The 17,044-nt window shown below is 49.1% G+C and overlaps 1 protein-coding gene across 6 annotated transcripts in view; it reads right to left on the reverse strand.

Moving 5' to 3' along the window:
- The window catches only part of EXOC2 (exocyst complex component 2), a 127,028-nt gene that overhangs the window by 39,435 nt on the left and 70,549 nt on the right, over positions 1-17,044 (reverse strand). For 5 of the 6 annotated variants that reach the window (XM_042237317.2, XM_060403821.1, XM_060403823.1 and 2 more), the window contains exons 14-22: positions 14,972-15,037; positions 14,641-14,798; positions 14,178-14,299; positions 12,739-12,800; positions 7,305-7,385; positions 7,008-7,067; positions 6,226-6,287; positions 4,719-4,785; positions 1,272-1,388 (exon numbers count right to left, since the gene is read on the reverse strand). In XM_042237317.2, the coding sequence (XP_042093251.1) occupies positions 1,272-1,388; positions 4,719-4,785; positions 6,226-6,287; positions 7,008-7,067; positions 7,305-7,385; positions 12,739-12,800; positions 14,178-14,299; positions 14,641-14,798; positions 14,972-15,037 (795 nt within the window). Of the gene's footprint in view, positions 1-998; positions 1,105-1,271; positions 1,389-4,718; positions 4,786-6,225; positions 6,288-7,007; positions 7,068-7,304; positions 7,386-12,738; positions 12,801-14,177; positions 14,300-14,640; positions 14,799-14,971; positions 15,038-17,044 lie in introns of all 6 variants that reach the window. The other variant, XR_006057309.2, reaches the window with a different exon arrangement.

Below are 17,044 nucleotides of genomic sequence, written 5' to 3' on the forward strand. Positions count from 1 at the left end.
TGGCATCACCGACTCAAGGAACATGAATTTGAGTAAACTCCAAGAGTTGGTGATGGACAGAGAGGCCTGGCATGCTGCAGTCCATGGTGTTGCAAAGAGTCAAGCATGACTGAGCGACTGAACTGAAATCTTTGCCTGCTTTTATATGCAATTCCTAATCATTTCATATGTTTTTAAAACTTCTCCAGGAATAATGTTAGTGTCATTATTATTCCTGCATGCAAACAAAATGCCCACTTTCTACAAATACTAACTTTTTACTGCAAGAAAACACCTTGCAATTCTCAACCAAAACTTTCTGGAAATAAACTCGACATTTGGCCCTTAAGTCTTAAGTCACAACATTTCTCATCAGGATGATTAATCTTTACGAAAAGGCAGGAAAACAAGACACAGCCACCCACTCTGACATTTTCAATCTTTAAAAAAAAAAATCCCAATCAAGTTCATGAACTGGAACCATCATTTGTGAAAAGTATGCAATCCGTCCAGAGCACTTTCTGATTGTAAGATTAACAAGATCGCTATCTTGTTCTTCGCACTAAGAAAGCTACACTGACATTAACAGAAGTGGCTCCAGCCTGCTTTACTTGGAAACCCGAGAGAGCTCCGCCCAGGAACCAAGCAGCCTTCAATAGCGGCAAGACTGCTTCACTTTTCCTTTTCTGATTACTTGAAAAGTGTAAACACCAAAGTGCAACATCATTGAAAAGAAACAAAAACGCTCCAGTGATTTATTTACGCAGGACTCACTGCTGTCCAGTTCTCCTCATGCAGGACTGCAGAGGGGAGGGCGCGTGTTTTTCGGGAAAGACAAAGCAACCTAGAGCTATGCCTGCGAGCATGTGTGTGTGCGCACGTGTGTGTGTCTGCACCGCACCTGTGCAAATGCTTCGGCAGGCACGCAGAAGCTCCGCTGCGGTCCCCGGAGCAGGAGAGAGGAAGGAGAGGTGATTGTGCAGGCTCGGGGTTTGCTGTTGGCTAGTGACAGCTCTAACCTGAAAGGAGCCGCATCCGAGGTGCCTCTGGAAGCCTTTCTCTCCTTTCCTTCCCTCAGTTTTGGGAAGCCTGGGTGGGTAATATCCCAGCTCTACCCTGTAAGGACTTTGCTCCAGAGAAAGAGAAGAGCATTAACTTCAGATGAGCTGTGAGGAGACCGGACCGGGAGGTGAGGGTGGAGGAGCAGGGGAGGGGCAAGCGGGGTGGGAGGAGCAGGGGGACAGCTGAAACTAAGCGGGTGCCGAGACCACTGACCCTTCCCAAGTCATTACCTGTGTTATTCTTTCTATTCCCTGGAAGTTGTGTTTTTCAAAATGCTCCGCTATGTTTAGGAAGGTGTGGCGTTCCAGGTAGCAGCAATTACTCAGGACTATCAAAAGTCGCTGTTCCTAAAACCAAGACAAAATTTTAAAAATTACATTTCCAGTAACAAATTGAAAGTCTAACAGATAACATTTACCACTTGCTAATTACAGTCTCTTAGTGTTTCCTATCGATATTCAGCACTTTCCCTTGGTTCCTTCTTCCCAGTAACAGAGAAACGTGACACAAAGCTGTAACTCTACTAACTAATCACCTAACACACTGAGAAGTCAAATCACGTTTAACTCAAATTCCTTTGGAAATCTAACAGCTGTACAGAAAGCAGACGGACGGAGCGCAGGAAACCAGTGAGATGGGGTCAGATGCTGTTCTTAGGTGGAGCAAGCAATGGCAGCCCACTCCAGCGTTCTTGCCTGGAGAATCCCAGGGACGGGGGAGCCTGGTGGGCTGCCGTCTCTGGGGCCGCACAGAGTCGGACTCGGTCGAAGTGACTCGGCAGCAGCAGCAGCGGTTCTATTCTACTTCACATGTTTTGCGCCCAAAATAGCTATAAAAATGAATATTAAAAATAACTACCAAAAAGCGTTGAAATTCTTGGACAATAACTTGTAAATTTTTCATAACTTGGAAGAAAACTGTAATGGCGCCTACAGACGGGCTCCCTCAGCCATGAGACTGCTGCAGCCCTCCTCATGGAGTCTCCCTCTTGGGGGGAGCGAGGGGACAGAGCCGGGCGCCCGCCCAGTCAGCCACAGAGAGGGCCATGCTACACCCCCAGGCTTCTGGCTGCTCACGGTGATTTCACATCAAAATGACCAGACCCCCAGGCTGACGAATCAATCCTCACCGTAGAGTTCAGAAGAACTGGCTTGTAAGGAAAGTTCTAGGAACGGCTCTGTCCCACCTCCTCAGGGGAAGGTTTCTCCAGAATAAGTGTGAGTAATCCGAGGCCTCGGTTCACATCCTGACTGGACTCAAGGGCAGAGCTCCTCCCCAGGAGACACTCCCACCCGTCCTGGGCTCGCTGTGGTGCACTTGTGGGTGACTGCGGTCAGCGACAGAAAGGCAGGTGCGCAGACCACGGGGCCACCCTGGCTGGGCCCACGTCACCCAAGAATCCCATTCAGTGTCTGCAGTGTGTAGACTGCTAGGTCTTTATTTAAAATCTTATTATTTAGTTCTGGCACAGTGTGATCTACTTGTCTTTTGTGGTCATCAAAAAATATAATTAAAAGGCCCAGAATTATTACGCTGCTTTTAAAGCAACGGAACGACCTGGATGACTCTATGGATGGGAAGCGGAGGCTGAAATAAGGAAAATGGGCTGTCGTCTACCCTCCTCCATGTTCCATGCTCAAACCTCGTGAGATGGGCACTGTGAGACTGGGGTGGCAGGCGAGGCTTGGGGAGGCCAGACCCCTGCCCGCGCCCCATGCCGTCATCACGTGGCCCTTGTGAGGCGCTTGGGATGTGGTCACGTGACTCCTCTGCAGCCAATCTGATCTCAGCTGGTCTCCCAGGCCCACAGTTCATCCTTACTCGCCTTCCCTGGGGAGCCGGCCACCAAGCACCGCCCCCGCCCCGCCTGCCAGGGGCCTGCCCCGCCTGCCGCGTCGCCTCTGCCCTGCTCTGTGGCCCATCCACGGCAGGGTCTGCAGACGGAGGACTCCATGGCCTCAGGCACCGTCCTGGCCCTCCACAGCACCTGTGATGCGGGCATCAGGCTGCCCTCAAGCCTGACGGTGGTACGTGAAGCCCTTCAGTCAGGAACAGCAGCTAGAGGAGGGCCAGAGATGAGCCCCCTTTCTTCCCACGCTGCCCTCACTGAGAAGCAGAACAAGACCCTACAAACACCTGAGTCCCCAGGGGCCAAACCTAACGCAGTATCATCCAGCGGAGGCAAGCACAGGGACTGAGCCTGGCACCGAATCTGGGACAATCTCACGAGAGGGGCAGGAGGCAGTGTGGCTGACTCAGGGTTCTGGCTGAGAGCAGGCAGACGGAGGCTAAGGCGCGGTTCAAGGCGGGGTCCAGGCTCTGAGGAGAACTGGGCCCAGCGGGCGGTGTCAGCCCGAGAAGGTGAGCGAAAAGGGCCCGTCCCACAGGCCGGGAAAGGGGCAGCCCTCCCCTCCACAGAGAAGGGAGCTGCCTCGGCATGTGCTTCTCCAGCCTCCTCTTCATGTTCACGGTAGGAGCATGGTCTGGGCTCACCAGACGGCCTGCACTCCCCCCTGGCCCAGAGCCCGCAGCGCCCCACAGCCGTCCACACGCCCCACGAGCCCTGGCTCCCGTCCGGCCTGCGGGCACTCCAGCAGCCGCTTTCCCATCTGGATTGCTTCCTCTCGAAGCTTCCTTCTCTGGAGCTCCCAGGCTCTCTCTTCGGGCCTCCCCTTGAATCCTGAACCCCAATATGATTTCTATATACGTGGTCTCCTCTCTAGCCACTAGGATTGTCCCTTGAATCCTCATCCCTTCCCGGGCCTTGCACTGCTGATCTACAAATCTGTACCTGGACTTCTCTCCCGGGGACCAACTGCCCACTAGATAGCCCATCTGAACACTTCTCATTCAACACATCTGGTCCCAAACTGATGTTTTAATCTTTCTGTAGACCTATTTTCTTCCTGAATTCTCTCTGTGAACAGTACTATTATGTGCCTAGTCACACAAGTAATTAAACCTACAACAGTGTTTTTAAAAACATTATTTTGATTATACTTCTTCTAATGAAACAAACCCTCATTTAGGAGCTGACACTTATAGCCGCAGAGATGATGTGTGGCAGGATCTGGGTCACGCTTCCTTTCTCGAGAGAAACAAACACAACCCCCCTTCAAGCTGACGGCAAGCGGAGAGGGCCACCGCTAATTCCTAAGAAAACTGGGGTCTGAATTTTAACAGCTAGAGTAACACACAGAACAAAGCATGTGTGCGAGTCGTCCCTAAACACACGCGTGTGTTTAAAATACACGTGAGTTTATAGGAAAGGTGATTCGGTTTTGCCATGGAATTCTGAGTTTAAATAAAATGCTAATAGGGAGCTTACCAAAAAAAAACCAGAGAAGAGCAGAGCTTCTCTGATTAAAGAGGAAAACCGGGAAATGGTGCCTGTCCTTTGCCTCCTTCCTGCCTTTCAAGCACTAGAGCGTGACATGATGCAGAGGGCAGATGGAAATACTTATGCTGTAAGTTTCAGCTAATAAGTATGGGATGCGTACAGCATTGTATTTTACTAAAACTTCCCCAAAACAAAATGAAGCACCAAAGTAAGAGCAGCATGCCACAGGAATAGCGCGGCCACAACGGACGCTCAGGCGGAGCTATGAGCAGCCACTGTGTAGTTTCCAATGACATGCTTCACTTTCGATCTACCATCTCTTTACAATCTCACTTACAGAAGTCAGACCGAAGTCTTCATGGACACTTCCAAACAAATCAGGAGAAGAAACGTCAACGGAGAGACTGAATAGGGAAGTGAGGAAGAGAACGGTTACAGGTAAAGCACTGAAATTAAAACCGTTAATACAATATGTCAGCTGTACCTCAGTAAAAAATTCTATAAAACCTGTGTAAATCTGACTTTAAAATCTTTTGGTCAAAAGTCATATAACTTTCTGCTTTTTAATATTTAACACCTAACAGCTCAAAGTAGAAACTGTGAACTATCTGTTAATGTGGGCCATATAAAATGTGTTTGTGGGGTCTTCCCAATAATTTAATTTCTAGGTATAGACTCTCATAATCGAAATGTTTTTGCCCATCACAATCTAGAGGGAACTTGTTCAAGCTCATGTTCACAGTAAATGACTAACAGGAGAGCTGAGTCAGGAAATTAGTTACTAACCCACAAGTGACCAGATACACAGAACTGCAGGGGAAGAGACACCCAAGAGCTACCAGTAAATTTATAGACACGGCAGGTGACAAGTAACACCTCGGCAGGATCTCTTTCTTCAAATCTGACCATCTGATTTCAGAATTCATATGGAAGATGAAAAAGATATCAAATAATATTTTAAAATAGAAAAAGCAATAAAAGCAATCTGAAAAAGAGTTAAAATAATGATAATTAAAACAATATAAACTGCTAGGAAACATCTGTGAGTAAACAGAGCAGAAAAGGCTGCTAGACTTCAGTGACATGTGGAACAGAAGCCGCAGCAAAACAAGACTCAACCAAAAATATCAGGAAGCTGCTAACAACACGAATTCCTGGTAAACGAATACGCTGACCCTAAAAAATCAAAGGCAGACCAGAACTGGAAACTTATCAGGCCTCAGAGGAATCAATGTCTCATAGAGTGAGAGGCAAAACCAGGCAAATATGGGAAAATCTCCAGCTGTCAGTTAGATTACAGCTTTAATTAAGAGGCATTTATCTCAGTATTATGTGTGTGCAAGCAGAAACCTCAGGTACAGCAAGTCCCATGTGCCAAATATTCAGAAAGACGAAGTTTCAACAACCCCAGGGAGCAGCACGATGACAGAACGCTCTCTCGGATCTCAAGCATCAGGAGGCAGGTGACTGAGCCGGCCGGAACATCACCCCACCCACACTGCGGGCCTCTAGCAGCAGCTGGGCCAACACCCGACACAGAACCGCACGGCTGCCAACAACGAGGAGGTGCGTTTTCACCCTATGATTAAAACCCTGCTTCTCTGGATAGTTAGGGAGCTAACCGTGTACTCAGTTTGCTCACAGGGCCTCTAGTAAAGCTGAGACAAGTCCAGAAGATGAGGAAACTATGGAAAGAGTCCAGGCCAAATATAGAAACGTGCGATTCCCATGAACACTCGCTCTCTTATTGCTAAGTCTCAGGATGCAAGACCAAACACAGAGCAGGAGGCTGTGTTTCCAGTCGGCACAGACGCCCCGGCGAGGCTGATCTCGGCCCTACTTACTGCGCAGTGTCTACATCGGCGTCAGGCTTGGTGCTCAGCTGCTCCAGGCAGTACAGGAAACCCTAGGTCAAAAATGGGACATTTCAGTGACAGGAACCCTCAGAGGCTCATCTGTTTGGACAGCAAAGATAATTTTCCGTAAATAACCAGAAATACAGTGTATCTCCTGCACGTGGTCTGTATGTATTTGGGCCTTGTTAGGGGTAAGCTGCATCCCACATACACAGCATATCTGCACACGCACATATAAGAACATGAGCACTGGGGGCACGTGTCCCCATGTATAACGCTGAGTGATTAAAAAAGCTTACAGCACCTATGTTTCGATCCCACTGTTAAGTTCTTGAATATATTTTATTTCCCTCCCCTCACTCACTCATGTGTTCAGCTTTGTATATGTGCCCACAAGGCACTGGCCCCAAAGAACCTGGGGCTCTAGATAAAATGTAAATCGCTGTCACGCCATTTAATCTGTGCTCCAGGAGAGACACATATACGCATACATGCACACACACATACACATACATGCACACACACAGAGACACACGCAAAGTCCCACAAGAAACAGAAGGGCAGCATGACAACAGCGAGCCACTGGGGGAGGTGCTGCTAAGCAAGCTGCAACTACTCTTACCTTGAACTTGCCCACCATAAACTATGATGGACTCACACAAAATGAAAAGGGCACACGTAAGTGTCAGCATCTGCTCTACACTGATTATAAACAGGAGGGAGACCGACGGTCTGCACTGCCTCGGGTCTCCACTGCTTCCACCAAGTACCTGCATGATATTGATGCTCAGCTGGCAAACCTCTTCCTGGGTTTTAGGGTGCTGGAAGACCTGTAAGGAGGGATGAGAACTTTTGTACTTAGCTAAGAAAACCTTTTGTTCATGGAGCTCGATGTGAACAGTGAACACGTGGACGAGGGCATCCAGGGTGGACAACCCGATTCTGAAAGGGGACGCAGACAGAGAGCCAGCCTCCAGCCGAGCGACAGGGCGGCAGTTCTGGCTCCGCACTGACCCACGCCCGTGTGCTGGGCGCCCCCTGCCCAGGAGCCGCCCCCTGACACTCACGCTGGCCTCTCCGGGCTTGCACTCCAGGACGCCACGCAGCGACTGCAGGGACAGCAGCACACAGCGCTCGAACCGGCAGGGCTGCGGAGACAGAGCAGACGGGCCTGGGCGTGCAGCCCCCACACCCGGCTCCCCAGGCACGCGGGGAGGGCAGGGCCCCACGCGGCGTCCCTGCTGCCCGGGCCAGCACAGTCTGCACTGGGCGTCAGCAGACAGTGGCCCCAGCAGGGGAGAGGACGTCTAACTCAGCTAGAACACAAGCCAGGTAAAGCGAGAACCCTTCCCCCTCAGTCTCTTCTGGAAGAGGGCAGGGGCCAGGATGAAGCACACTCTGGGAGAAGCGTGCGCCCCAGGCCTCGCTCGCCTCTGGACCCATCAACACGAGGTGCTGGCAACCATGACCGGAGGAGGGCTGGCACCTGCCATTCAGAGCCCTCTCCACAGTCTCCTTCTGTGTCCATCGAGTCAGAAAATGAAACTTGAAAACATCTCATTTGAGATGAGTCTGCACAAGCCCCAGCTGCTCCTACGGGTTCCCTCTGTGCAAACCCGTTTCAGGGGCAGCAGCACACGCTCTTGTTACCTGGACATTCTGGAGTGGAATCAAAACTGTCCCTTTTTACAAAAAAAGGCACAGAAATAAAACAGTGGATTCCAAAGTAGAGTAGATGCAATGGAGAGGAGGACTGGGCCCTCAGAGGAAGACAAACGGAGGGATCTGTCTCGGCAGGAGAAGCCCCTGGGACAGCAAGACCTGAAGGACAGGGGCGGTCCCCACAGACAGAGTCGAGGGGCCCATGGGAGGTGGCACAGCCTGTGTGGACCGCCCCATGCAGAACCTGCAGGCAGAACTCTCCTCCATAACATGCTTGTTATTAACAACTTAGGGGGAGACATTGTATACAAACCAAAGAAACACAAGTTTATACTTTCTCACAAGAAGGAATCCAGGCCTAAGAAAAGCTAACAGTACCTCGACTTGATGTCATTTTAATACTGCACTTTGGAGCCGCCAGAGGACACCAGAGAGAACATGCCAAAGTCCAAGAGAGAAAAACAAGGTTGGGGGTGGATGCCGAATGAAATGCCGCCCGCACCAAGTATTTAAGGAATTGAAAAGCCTCTTAGATCAGACCTGATGAGCCCGCCTACTTGCCCCAGAAGGCAGGAAGATCTGAGATGTTAGCACAGGAACACTGGGAGTCCAACCCCGAATGTCAACGGCGGGCAGCTGGGTGCTGCTTCCCTGTGTGGCCATCTTGCTTTCCTGCACGAGGGTCAGGGTTCGGGTCAGAAAGCGAGCAGAGAGCCCCGGGGCCAGAAGGCCCGGGGACAGGTGAGTCTACACGGCGGCGGCTGCTTTTTTTATGAAAAGAAAGAAGAGGCGCCGTGTCTGCACTGTGCCAGGGCATCGCCCGAGTCAGCGCATTGTAACTTGTCATGGTATCATTCCACTTATTCTGAAAGAAGAGAATTCTCAGTATTATCCAAACTGAAAGAAGGCAGAAAACATTTTCAGCACTTGTAGAAAACAGGATGCTCTCCAGCGAGTGTTTCAGGCACAGGCATGGCGCAAAGCTTGTGTGCACTTCCTTAACTTGATAAGGACTCACAGGGAAAGCAAAACAGCCTCACGTCAAACAAACGGGATCAGTACTACCAAATGCTGACGACAAAGTCCTGAGTATAACAGCCTTTGAAACCACTGATCTGTTCAAACCTGAGAACCCCAGATGCACTCCAGGCCAGCACTCATGACTGGGCCCTGTATGTGGCTCCAAGCCTGGACTCATCCCTCGTCCCGCAAGTCTGTGCCCGGGGCTGACAGCCGCCCGGCTCCGGCAGGCGGACGCGGTGAGCACGGGCATGAGGCACGCTGGCTGGCGCCGAATCACCGTGAGTGGTCTAGGCCTCTGTCTCATGCGTCACGAGACAAGAGGCAATGACTCTACGGTGGCCGTCTCTCGCCACATCATAGCTTAACTTGGCCAGAAACAAGCCTCGACAGTGACCATCTCAGAGGGCCTTCCAGGGGACTCACCGTCTACACACAGCCTCAGGCGTGGCCATCTCTGCACACACTGTGGGCCCAGACGTGCACCCACCACACACGCTGCACGCGTGTGCGAGGGACACCGACCGGCAGAAGCACCTGAACTCAACCCCTTCTTTATGACTGACTGGTTCGATTTCTGTCAGACTTTTTTTTAAAAAAATGAACATAAATCCCTGAAAGCAGATGCTGTGTTTTCTCAAAATGAACATACATCTTTTTCTTTGTACAAGATGATCTGAAGCCGGCACCAAGACCCAGGGCCAGGCCGGCGCTACCTGCTCTGCCTGGCTTGTGTCATTCCCGGCAGGTATTCAGGGGGGCTGGTCCGGTGGTGCGTCTGCGGCCTGCCAACCAGGCTCACTGTGATAGCTGGGGAGGACAGGAGTATAGGAAGAGCTTTGATAACAGTAAGCCTTCATGTAAATGTAGGGCGCTTTCATTACAGTGGTAATCAATTAAACTCCTCTGTATATGTGCAAAGCTTTTTACAGCTTTTTTCTACAGCATCTTGCTTAATTCTAACCAACAATACAGTGAACAAGGGTTCTGCTGCTTCTTTAACTAGAGGCAGAGAGGTTAAGTAGCTTCGGAAGATGCACGGTACTGAGGCAGCTGAGGAGAGCCAGGTCAGACGCTCAAGCCGCGCAGCGCCGCCTGCTCACCACGCCCGACACAAGCTCAGTGCCAGCCAGACGCACGCTGTGCATGAGATGTTTTAGTTTCCAGGAACCACAATCCGGAAAGTGAAAGAAGTTTTAATTTATAACATGCAGTATTTCAAAGTCTTATTTCAACACGTAGGCAACATACAAAGTTGAGATTTTTTGAGTTGTTTTTTGGGTCTGGTTTGAGTGGCTGCATGCAGTTTGAGTGGTACAGGGCGGTTCCATACCGCCTCTCCTAAATATTTAGTTATAGGAGAGTTTGTATTTAAACACAAATATGTGAAAAATAAACTACATAAAACAGAAATTTTAAAAAATCCTTTAAAATATAATTGTAACAAAGTTATAATTTCAGCATGATTTAATTTACAAAAATTCAGAAGCGTGTGGTATTCCACACACACACTTGCATATCTTTGTATTAACTTAAAAGAGAATCTTGAAGGAAAGAATTTCAACTTGTCAAAATTCCCCAACTGTCAGAGAAAGACTGTGGACATGCACACAAAAAAATTCAAGGACGTGAAGAAATGTTACCTCCTCAACAAGCTCAGCCCCACCACCCTGTAAGTGTGGGCAAGGCAGACCATTTTATTCTAGCGTCCCTGTCCCCTAAGGTAAGACAAGTTACTGGACAAGCAATGTGCTTGGCTGAAAAACTAGATATTTTCCCCAGCATCTGTTGCAGATAGTAGTGGGCACGCGGATAAATTCTGGCCAATTAGATGTAAACAGAGCTGTCAGCTGTGGCTCCTGGGAAAATGCTGGACTTCCCTGTGGACAGGAATAAGGCCTGATGTGATGGCCGGAGTTGCAGTTGCCATCCTGTGACCATGAGGTATCCTGAGAAAGAAGCCACACTAAGGCCCACAAAGCAGGGGTCAGAGGAGCCCTGGACCCTGCCTGCACTGCGTGCTACAGCTGCCACACCAGTACCGACCTCTTCAGAGGGAGAGAAAAAGGACACACCCCTTGTTTAAGCCACTGCATGTCTAACCTTGCCTAACATCCACCTGAGAAACGCTGGGCTGGAAGAAGCACAAGCTGGAATCAAGATTGCCGGGAGAAAAAACATCAGTCACCTCAGATATGCAGATGGCACCACCCTTATGGCGCAAAGTGAAGAGGAGCTAAAGAGCCTCTTGATGAAAGTGAAAGATGAGCGTGAAAAAGGTGGCTTAAAGCTCAACATTCAGAAAACGAAGATCATGGCATCTGGTCCCATCACTTCATGGGAAGTAGATGGGGAAACAATGGAAACAGTGGCAGACTTTATTTTGGGGGGCTCCAAAATCACTGCAGATGGTGACTGCAGCCATGAAATTAAAAGATGCTTACTCCTTGGAAGGAAAGTTATGACCATCCTAGATAGTATATTCAAAAACAGAGACATTACTTTGCCAGCAAAGGTCCGTCTAGTCAAGGCTATGGTTTTCCAGTGGTCGTGTATGGATGTGAGAGTTGGACTGTGAAGAAAGCCGAGCGCCAAAGAATTGATGCTTTTGAGCTGTGGTGTTGGAGAAGACTCTTGAGAGTCCCTTGGACTGCAAGAAGATCCAACCAGTCCATTCTGAAGGAGATCAGTCCTGCGTGTTCAATGGAAGGACTGATGCTGAAGCTGAAACTCCAGTACTTTGGCCACCTCATGTGAACAGTTGACTCACTGGAAAAGACTCTGATGCTGGGAAGGGATTGGGGGCAGGAGGAAAAGGGGACGACCGAGGGTGAGATGGCTGGATGGCATCACCGACTCGATGGACTGAGTTTGAGTGAACTCTGGGATTTGGTGATGGACAGGGAGGCCTGGCGTGCTGCGATTCATGGGGTCGCAAAGAGCTGGACACGACTGAGCGACTGAACTGAACTGAAAACCCACCTATAGGGCTGTTGTGGGATCCATGAAACAGACTTGAAAACACAAAACACAGGATCCCTGACCTTAATTTCAAGGGGACTCTGGAAAACCTCAAGTCCCATCTGGGACGATGGCAGTGCTAGAGTGAGAGGCTGCGGCTCTGACTGCCCACCTCACCTCTGTGCGCATCTGGAGAAATGCTTACTGTCCTCTGTTCTGCCTTAGGGTCCAGCAACAACATTTTGTTTTTTTGTATCCCGCTGTTCTGAAAAATTCAAGTTGTTGGGAAGCTTAGCATTACATTGAAAAATGTTAACACAAACAAACAGGAGTTACAGGATGAAGAATGATCACTCTAGAGGCGGTCCACTGTTTCACTAATTTTTAAGCATATGTGGTTCGGAGAAGGCAATGGCACCCCACTCCAGTACTCTTGCCTGGAAAATCCCATGGACAGAGGAGCCTGGTAGGCTGCAGTCCATGGGGTCGCTAAGAGTCGGACACGACTGAGGGACTTCACTTTCACCTTTCACTTTCATGCATTGGAGAAGGAAATGGCAATCCACTCCAGTGTTCTTGCCTGGAGAATCCCAGGGGCGGGGAAGCCTGGTGGGCTGCCGTCTACAGGGTCTCACAGAGTTGGACACGACTGAAGTGACTCAGCAGCAGCAGCAAGCATATGTGGTTAGTGTTAACCAAAAATGACTATGAGAAGGAAAACTTTAAGAAATTTGCTTTTCCATTTCCAGAAAATTTTTAGGGTTGCAATAGTGCATCACTCATTATCATCATAATAAATCAATTATTCTGAACGTAACAGACACTAATGACTAATCATCTAGAGGAATTTAAACTTACTAGAGACGTCAGGCCTTCGCTGTCGACAACCCAGTCTTCCTTTTCAGCCAACCTCTTTATGTCTACAGGGAAGACAAGTACACAAGCACGTCTTACTATAGTTATTTCATTGACCTTCAGAGACATAAAAATCCATAAAGGTTATGGTTTTTAATTGTTTTATATAAGTTTGCAAAAAATTAGTGAAAACAGGGATAGGCCTCCTTGGTGGCTCAGACAGTAAAGACTCCCCTGCCAGTGCAGGAGACCCGGCTGCGACCCCTGAGTTGGGAGGATCCCCTGGAAAAGGAAATGGCTACCCACTCTAGCGTTCGTGCCTGGAAAATTCCACGGACAGAGGGGCCTGGTGGGCTACAGCCCATGGGGTCACGAAGAGTCGGACACGACTGAATGACTAACACACCTAATTCTGGAAGACTCAAGGATTTAAATGTGTGTTACTCACTGGATTTTTCTATTAAAACATTAATGTATATAAAACTGTCTGAAAAATGCCAGGCCAGGTTCACTGACACCTTCACACTTACTCAGCACTCCTGATAATATTCAACAGGTACAGTATAAGACACAAGGCATTTCCCCCGAGATTTCTAATAACCAGTGTGGACTCTCTCTGTCCTGCACGTTCCCAACAACAAAAGTGTGCTGCCCACGGCGGGAGGAACAGACCTGGGCGTGGCCCCTCAGCTGGGCCGGGGGCAGACCAGCCGGCCTGTGACACAATTTTCTAATAGCCAGCGTGGACTCTCCGTCCTGCACGCCCCTAGAACAACAGCGTGGTGCCCACGGCGGGAGGGAGAGACCTGGGCACACTTGAGGGCGCAGCCCCTCACCAGGGCAGGGGCCAGTGTCACGCAGACATGGCCGGGCTACGACAAAGTCCCAAGGAAGACACTAGCGGCCTGCACCGTTCCTAACAATGTTCTCAACTGTTTCTGAAACACGTCACACCCAAAAGGCTGCTCCATAATCTTCTTCTTATATATGCGAAAGCCCTGAAAACTCCAAAAGTATTAAGAGAGTGAGCATCACCTGTAGCTTCTGCTGCAGAGAGAAACTTAAGTCCTTCTTCTGACTTAACGCTGATGTTTCTAAATCAAAGATTTTTAAAATTTAAATATACATGCGTATTTTCCAAATTAAGATCATACTTTATACACATTTTATAGTCTACTTTTTCCACTTGACATTTTCCATAAGGGTGGTCTTACATCCTTAAGTATTTTTCAAGAGTATCCATTTAATTTCTTCATGGCCCGGCATCTCAAAGTAAACAGGATTTGAAAGAAAAAAAAAACCACACCGAACAGCAACAGACAATATGAAACATTCGCATTTGCACACGAGCTCCCTTCTTGTCTCTGAGGGTTTGGGAACTGGAAAGAGGCGGCGTGTGCGCAGCTGCTGCCGAGCCAGTGCCGTCAGTGTCCCCGACGCACCTTCGGCTGTGTGCTGCAGCGTGGCCACCACGCAGCGCACTCGGAGGTCCAAGACGAGGTCCTGGATGGTCTGCAGCAGGTCACTAGGGATCTCAAGGGCGGCCAGCGAGTCATACGTCAGCCTGTGGGGCAAACACAGCGAGACGAAGCTGAGCACGGGGGCCTGGAGTGGTTCCCAGCATCGTTCTGCGTCCCACCACGCTTCACGGCGGCGCTGACGGGCTTCCGCTGTATGCTGAAGACAAGGGCTGTAACGCCACAGTGACTCTGACTGAACAGCAACAAAGGTGACACTCTCATCAGGCCTGAGCACCCGGGAGGCTCAGGAGCTGGGTCATCAGACGACACGCAGCAAACAGTGGACACAAAAGGGCAGAGCAAAATTCTTTGCTGAGTGTGTCTTTTTCTCCCCTAAAAAGACAAAAATATTTGCCCCTTCTCTGGAGAATGCACCCACGTTTACCTGAGGGTCTGGATGATGTGGGCCAGCCACTGTCCAGGGAGCTCAGCCTTCCCCTCCCAGCCTCCGTGCTGCCGCCCGCCGCCCTCCGCCGCGCCGAGTGGGAGCAGGGCCCCACGGACCAGCTTCGCCAGACACTGCATGACTTCCTGGATCATTCTCTACACATTGATGGACAAGCAGAACTGCATTAGAAGGCGTCACACTTGCCCGAATCAATCACATGTGTCAGCCCGCACAAGACGAATGTCTTGAATGGGGATCAGGCCTTCCAGCCACTTTGTTTGAGAAAACCCTACCCCAAGAGAGAGTCTGCACACTTACCCTCACTCACCTTAAATTCATTTTGTCTTTGCCTTACATTCTTTGATCTCTCACTGTGGCCTGACTTCTCGGCGGTCTGAAAAATGAAAATAATAAAAAAACAAAAAACTTATTAGTTGTCTCTAGAAATAATTCATAAAATAAGAAAGCTTAGCTGTTACATGTAAGGAGAATATGAAATATGGTTATGACTTGATTAAAAGGAATGTATAAGTAGTCTCAGTCTCTGATTAATGGCAAGAATACACAGAACTGTACAAAAAAGATCTTCACGACCCAGATAATCACGATGGTGTGATCACTCATCTAGAGCCAGACATCCTGGAATGTGAAGTCACGTGGGCCTTAGAAAGCATCACTACGAACAAAGCTAGTGGAGTGATGGAATTCCAGTAGAGCTATTTCAAATCCTGAAAGATGATGCTGTGAAAGTACTGCACTCAATAGGCCAACAAATTTGGAAAACTCAGCAGTGGCCACAGGACTGGAAAAGCTCAGTTTTCATTCCAATCCCTAAGAAAGGCAATGCCAAAGAATGCTCAAACTACCGCACAATTGCACTCATCTCACACGCTAGTAAAGTAATGCTCAAAATTCTCCAAGCCAGGCTTCAGCAATACGTGAACCGTGAACTTCCAGATGTTCAAGCTGGTTTTAGAAAAGACAGAGGAACCAGAGATCAAATTGCCAACATCCACTGGATCATGGAAAAAGCAAGAGAGTTCCAGAAAAACATCTATTTCTGCTTTATTGTCTATGCCAAAGCCTTTGACTGTGTGGATCACAATAAACTGTGGAAAATTCTGAAAGAGATGGGAATACCACACCACCTGACTTGCCTCTTCAGAAACCTGTATGCAGGTCAGGAAGCAACAGTTAGAACTGGACATGGAACAACAGACTGGTTCCAAATAGGTAGAGGAGTACGTCAAGGCTGTATATTGTCACCCTGCTTATTTAACTCATATGCAGAGTACATCATGAGAAACACTGGGCTGGAGGAAGCACAAGCTGGAATCAAGATTGCCAGGAGAAATATCAATAACCTCAGATATGCAGACGACACCACCCTTATGGCAGAAAGGGAAGAGGAACTCAAAAGCCTCTTGATGAAAGTGAAAGAGGAGAGTGAAAAAGTTGGCTTAAAGCTCAACATTCAGAAAACAAAGATCATGGGATCCGCGCCCATCACTTCATGGCAAATAGATGGAGAAACAGTGGAAACAGTGGCAGACTTTATTTTTGGGGGCTCCAAAATCACTGCAGATGGTGACTGCAGCCATGAAATAAAACTCTTGCTCCTCGGAAGGAAAGTTATGACCATCCTAGATAGCATATTCAAAAGCAGAGACATTACTTTGACAACTAAGGTCCGTCTAGTCAAGGCTGTGGTTTTTCCTGTGGTCATGTATGGATGCGAGAGTTGGACTGTGAAGAAGGCTGAGCGCCGAAGAATTGATGCTTTTGAACTGTGGTGTTGGAGAAGACTCTTGAGAGTCCCTTGGACTGCAAGGAGATCCAACCAGTCCATTCTGAAGGAGATCAACCCTGGGATTTCTTTGGAAGGAATGATGCTGAAGCTGAAACTTCAGTACTTTGGCCACCTCATGCGAAGAGTTGACTCACTGGAAAAGACTCTGATGCTGGGTGGGATTGGGGGCAGGAGGAGAAAGGGACGACCGAGGATGAGATGGCTGGATGGCATCATGGACTCGATGGACACGAGTCTGCATGAACTCTGGGATTTGGTGATGGACAGGGAGGCCTGGCGTGCTGCGATTCATGGGGTCGCAAAGATTCGGACATGACTGAGCGACTGAACTGAGCTGAATTAGAAAACCCTCCTTATTTCAACAAGAAGCTGTTTATCTTCCTAAAAGCTTTAAGTACAATTCCCGAAAGTACCCTAAGTACGAGGCTGAAGCTATCCTTTCTGTAGGTGCGTGTCACATGCCGCTCTCATCTGCGACTTTCTACGGTTGGACCCACAGGCATGGCGCCCACGACGGCGCTCCAGAGCCGCTTCCTGGGCTGAAGAGAAACGGGAGCGAGAGCAGCTCCGGGTGGGTCCAGCCATCTGCGG

The sequence above is a fragment of the Ovis aries genome, chromosome 20, assembly GCF_016772045.2.
Source record: "Ovis aries strain OAR_USU_Benz2616 breed Rambouillet chromosome 20, ARS-UI_Ramb_v3.0, whole genome shotgun sequence".
Lineage (NCBI taxonomy): Eukaryota > Metazoa > Chordata > Mammalia > Artiodactyla > Bovidae > Ovis > Ovis aries.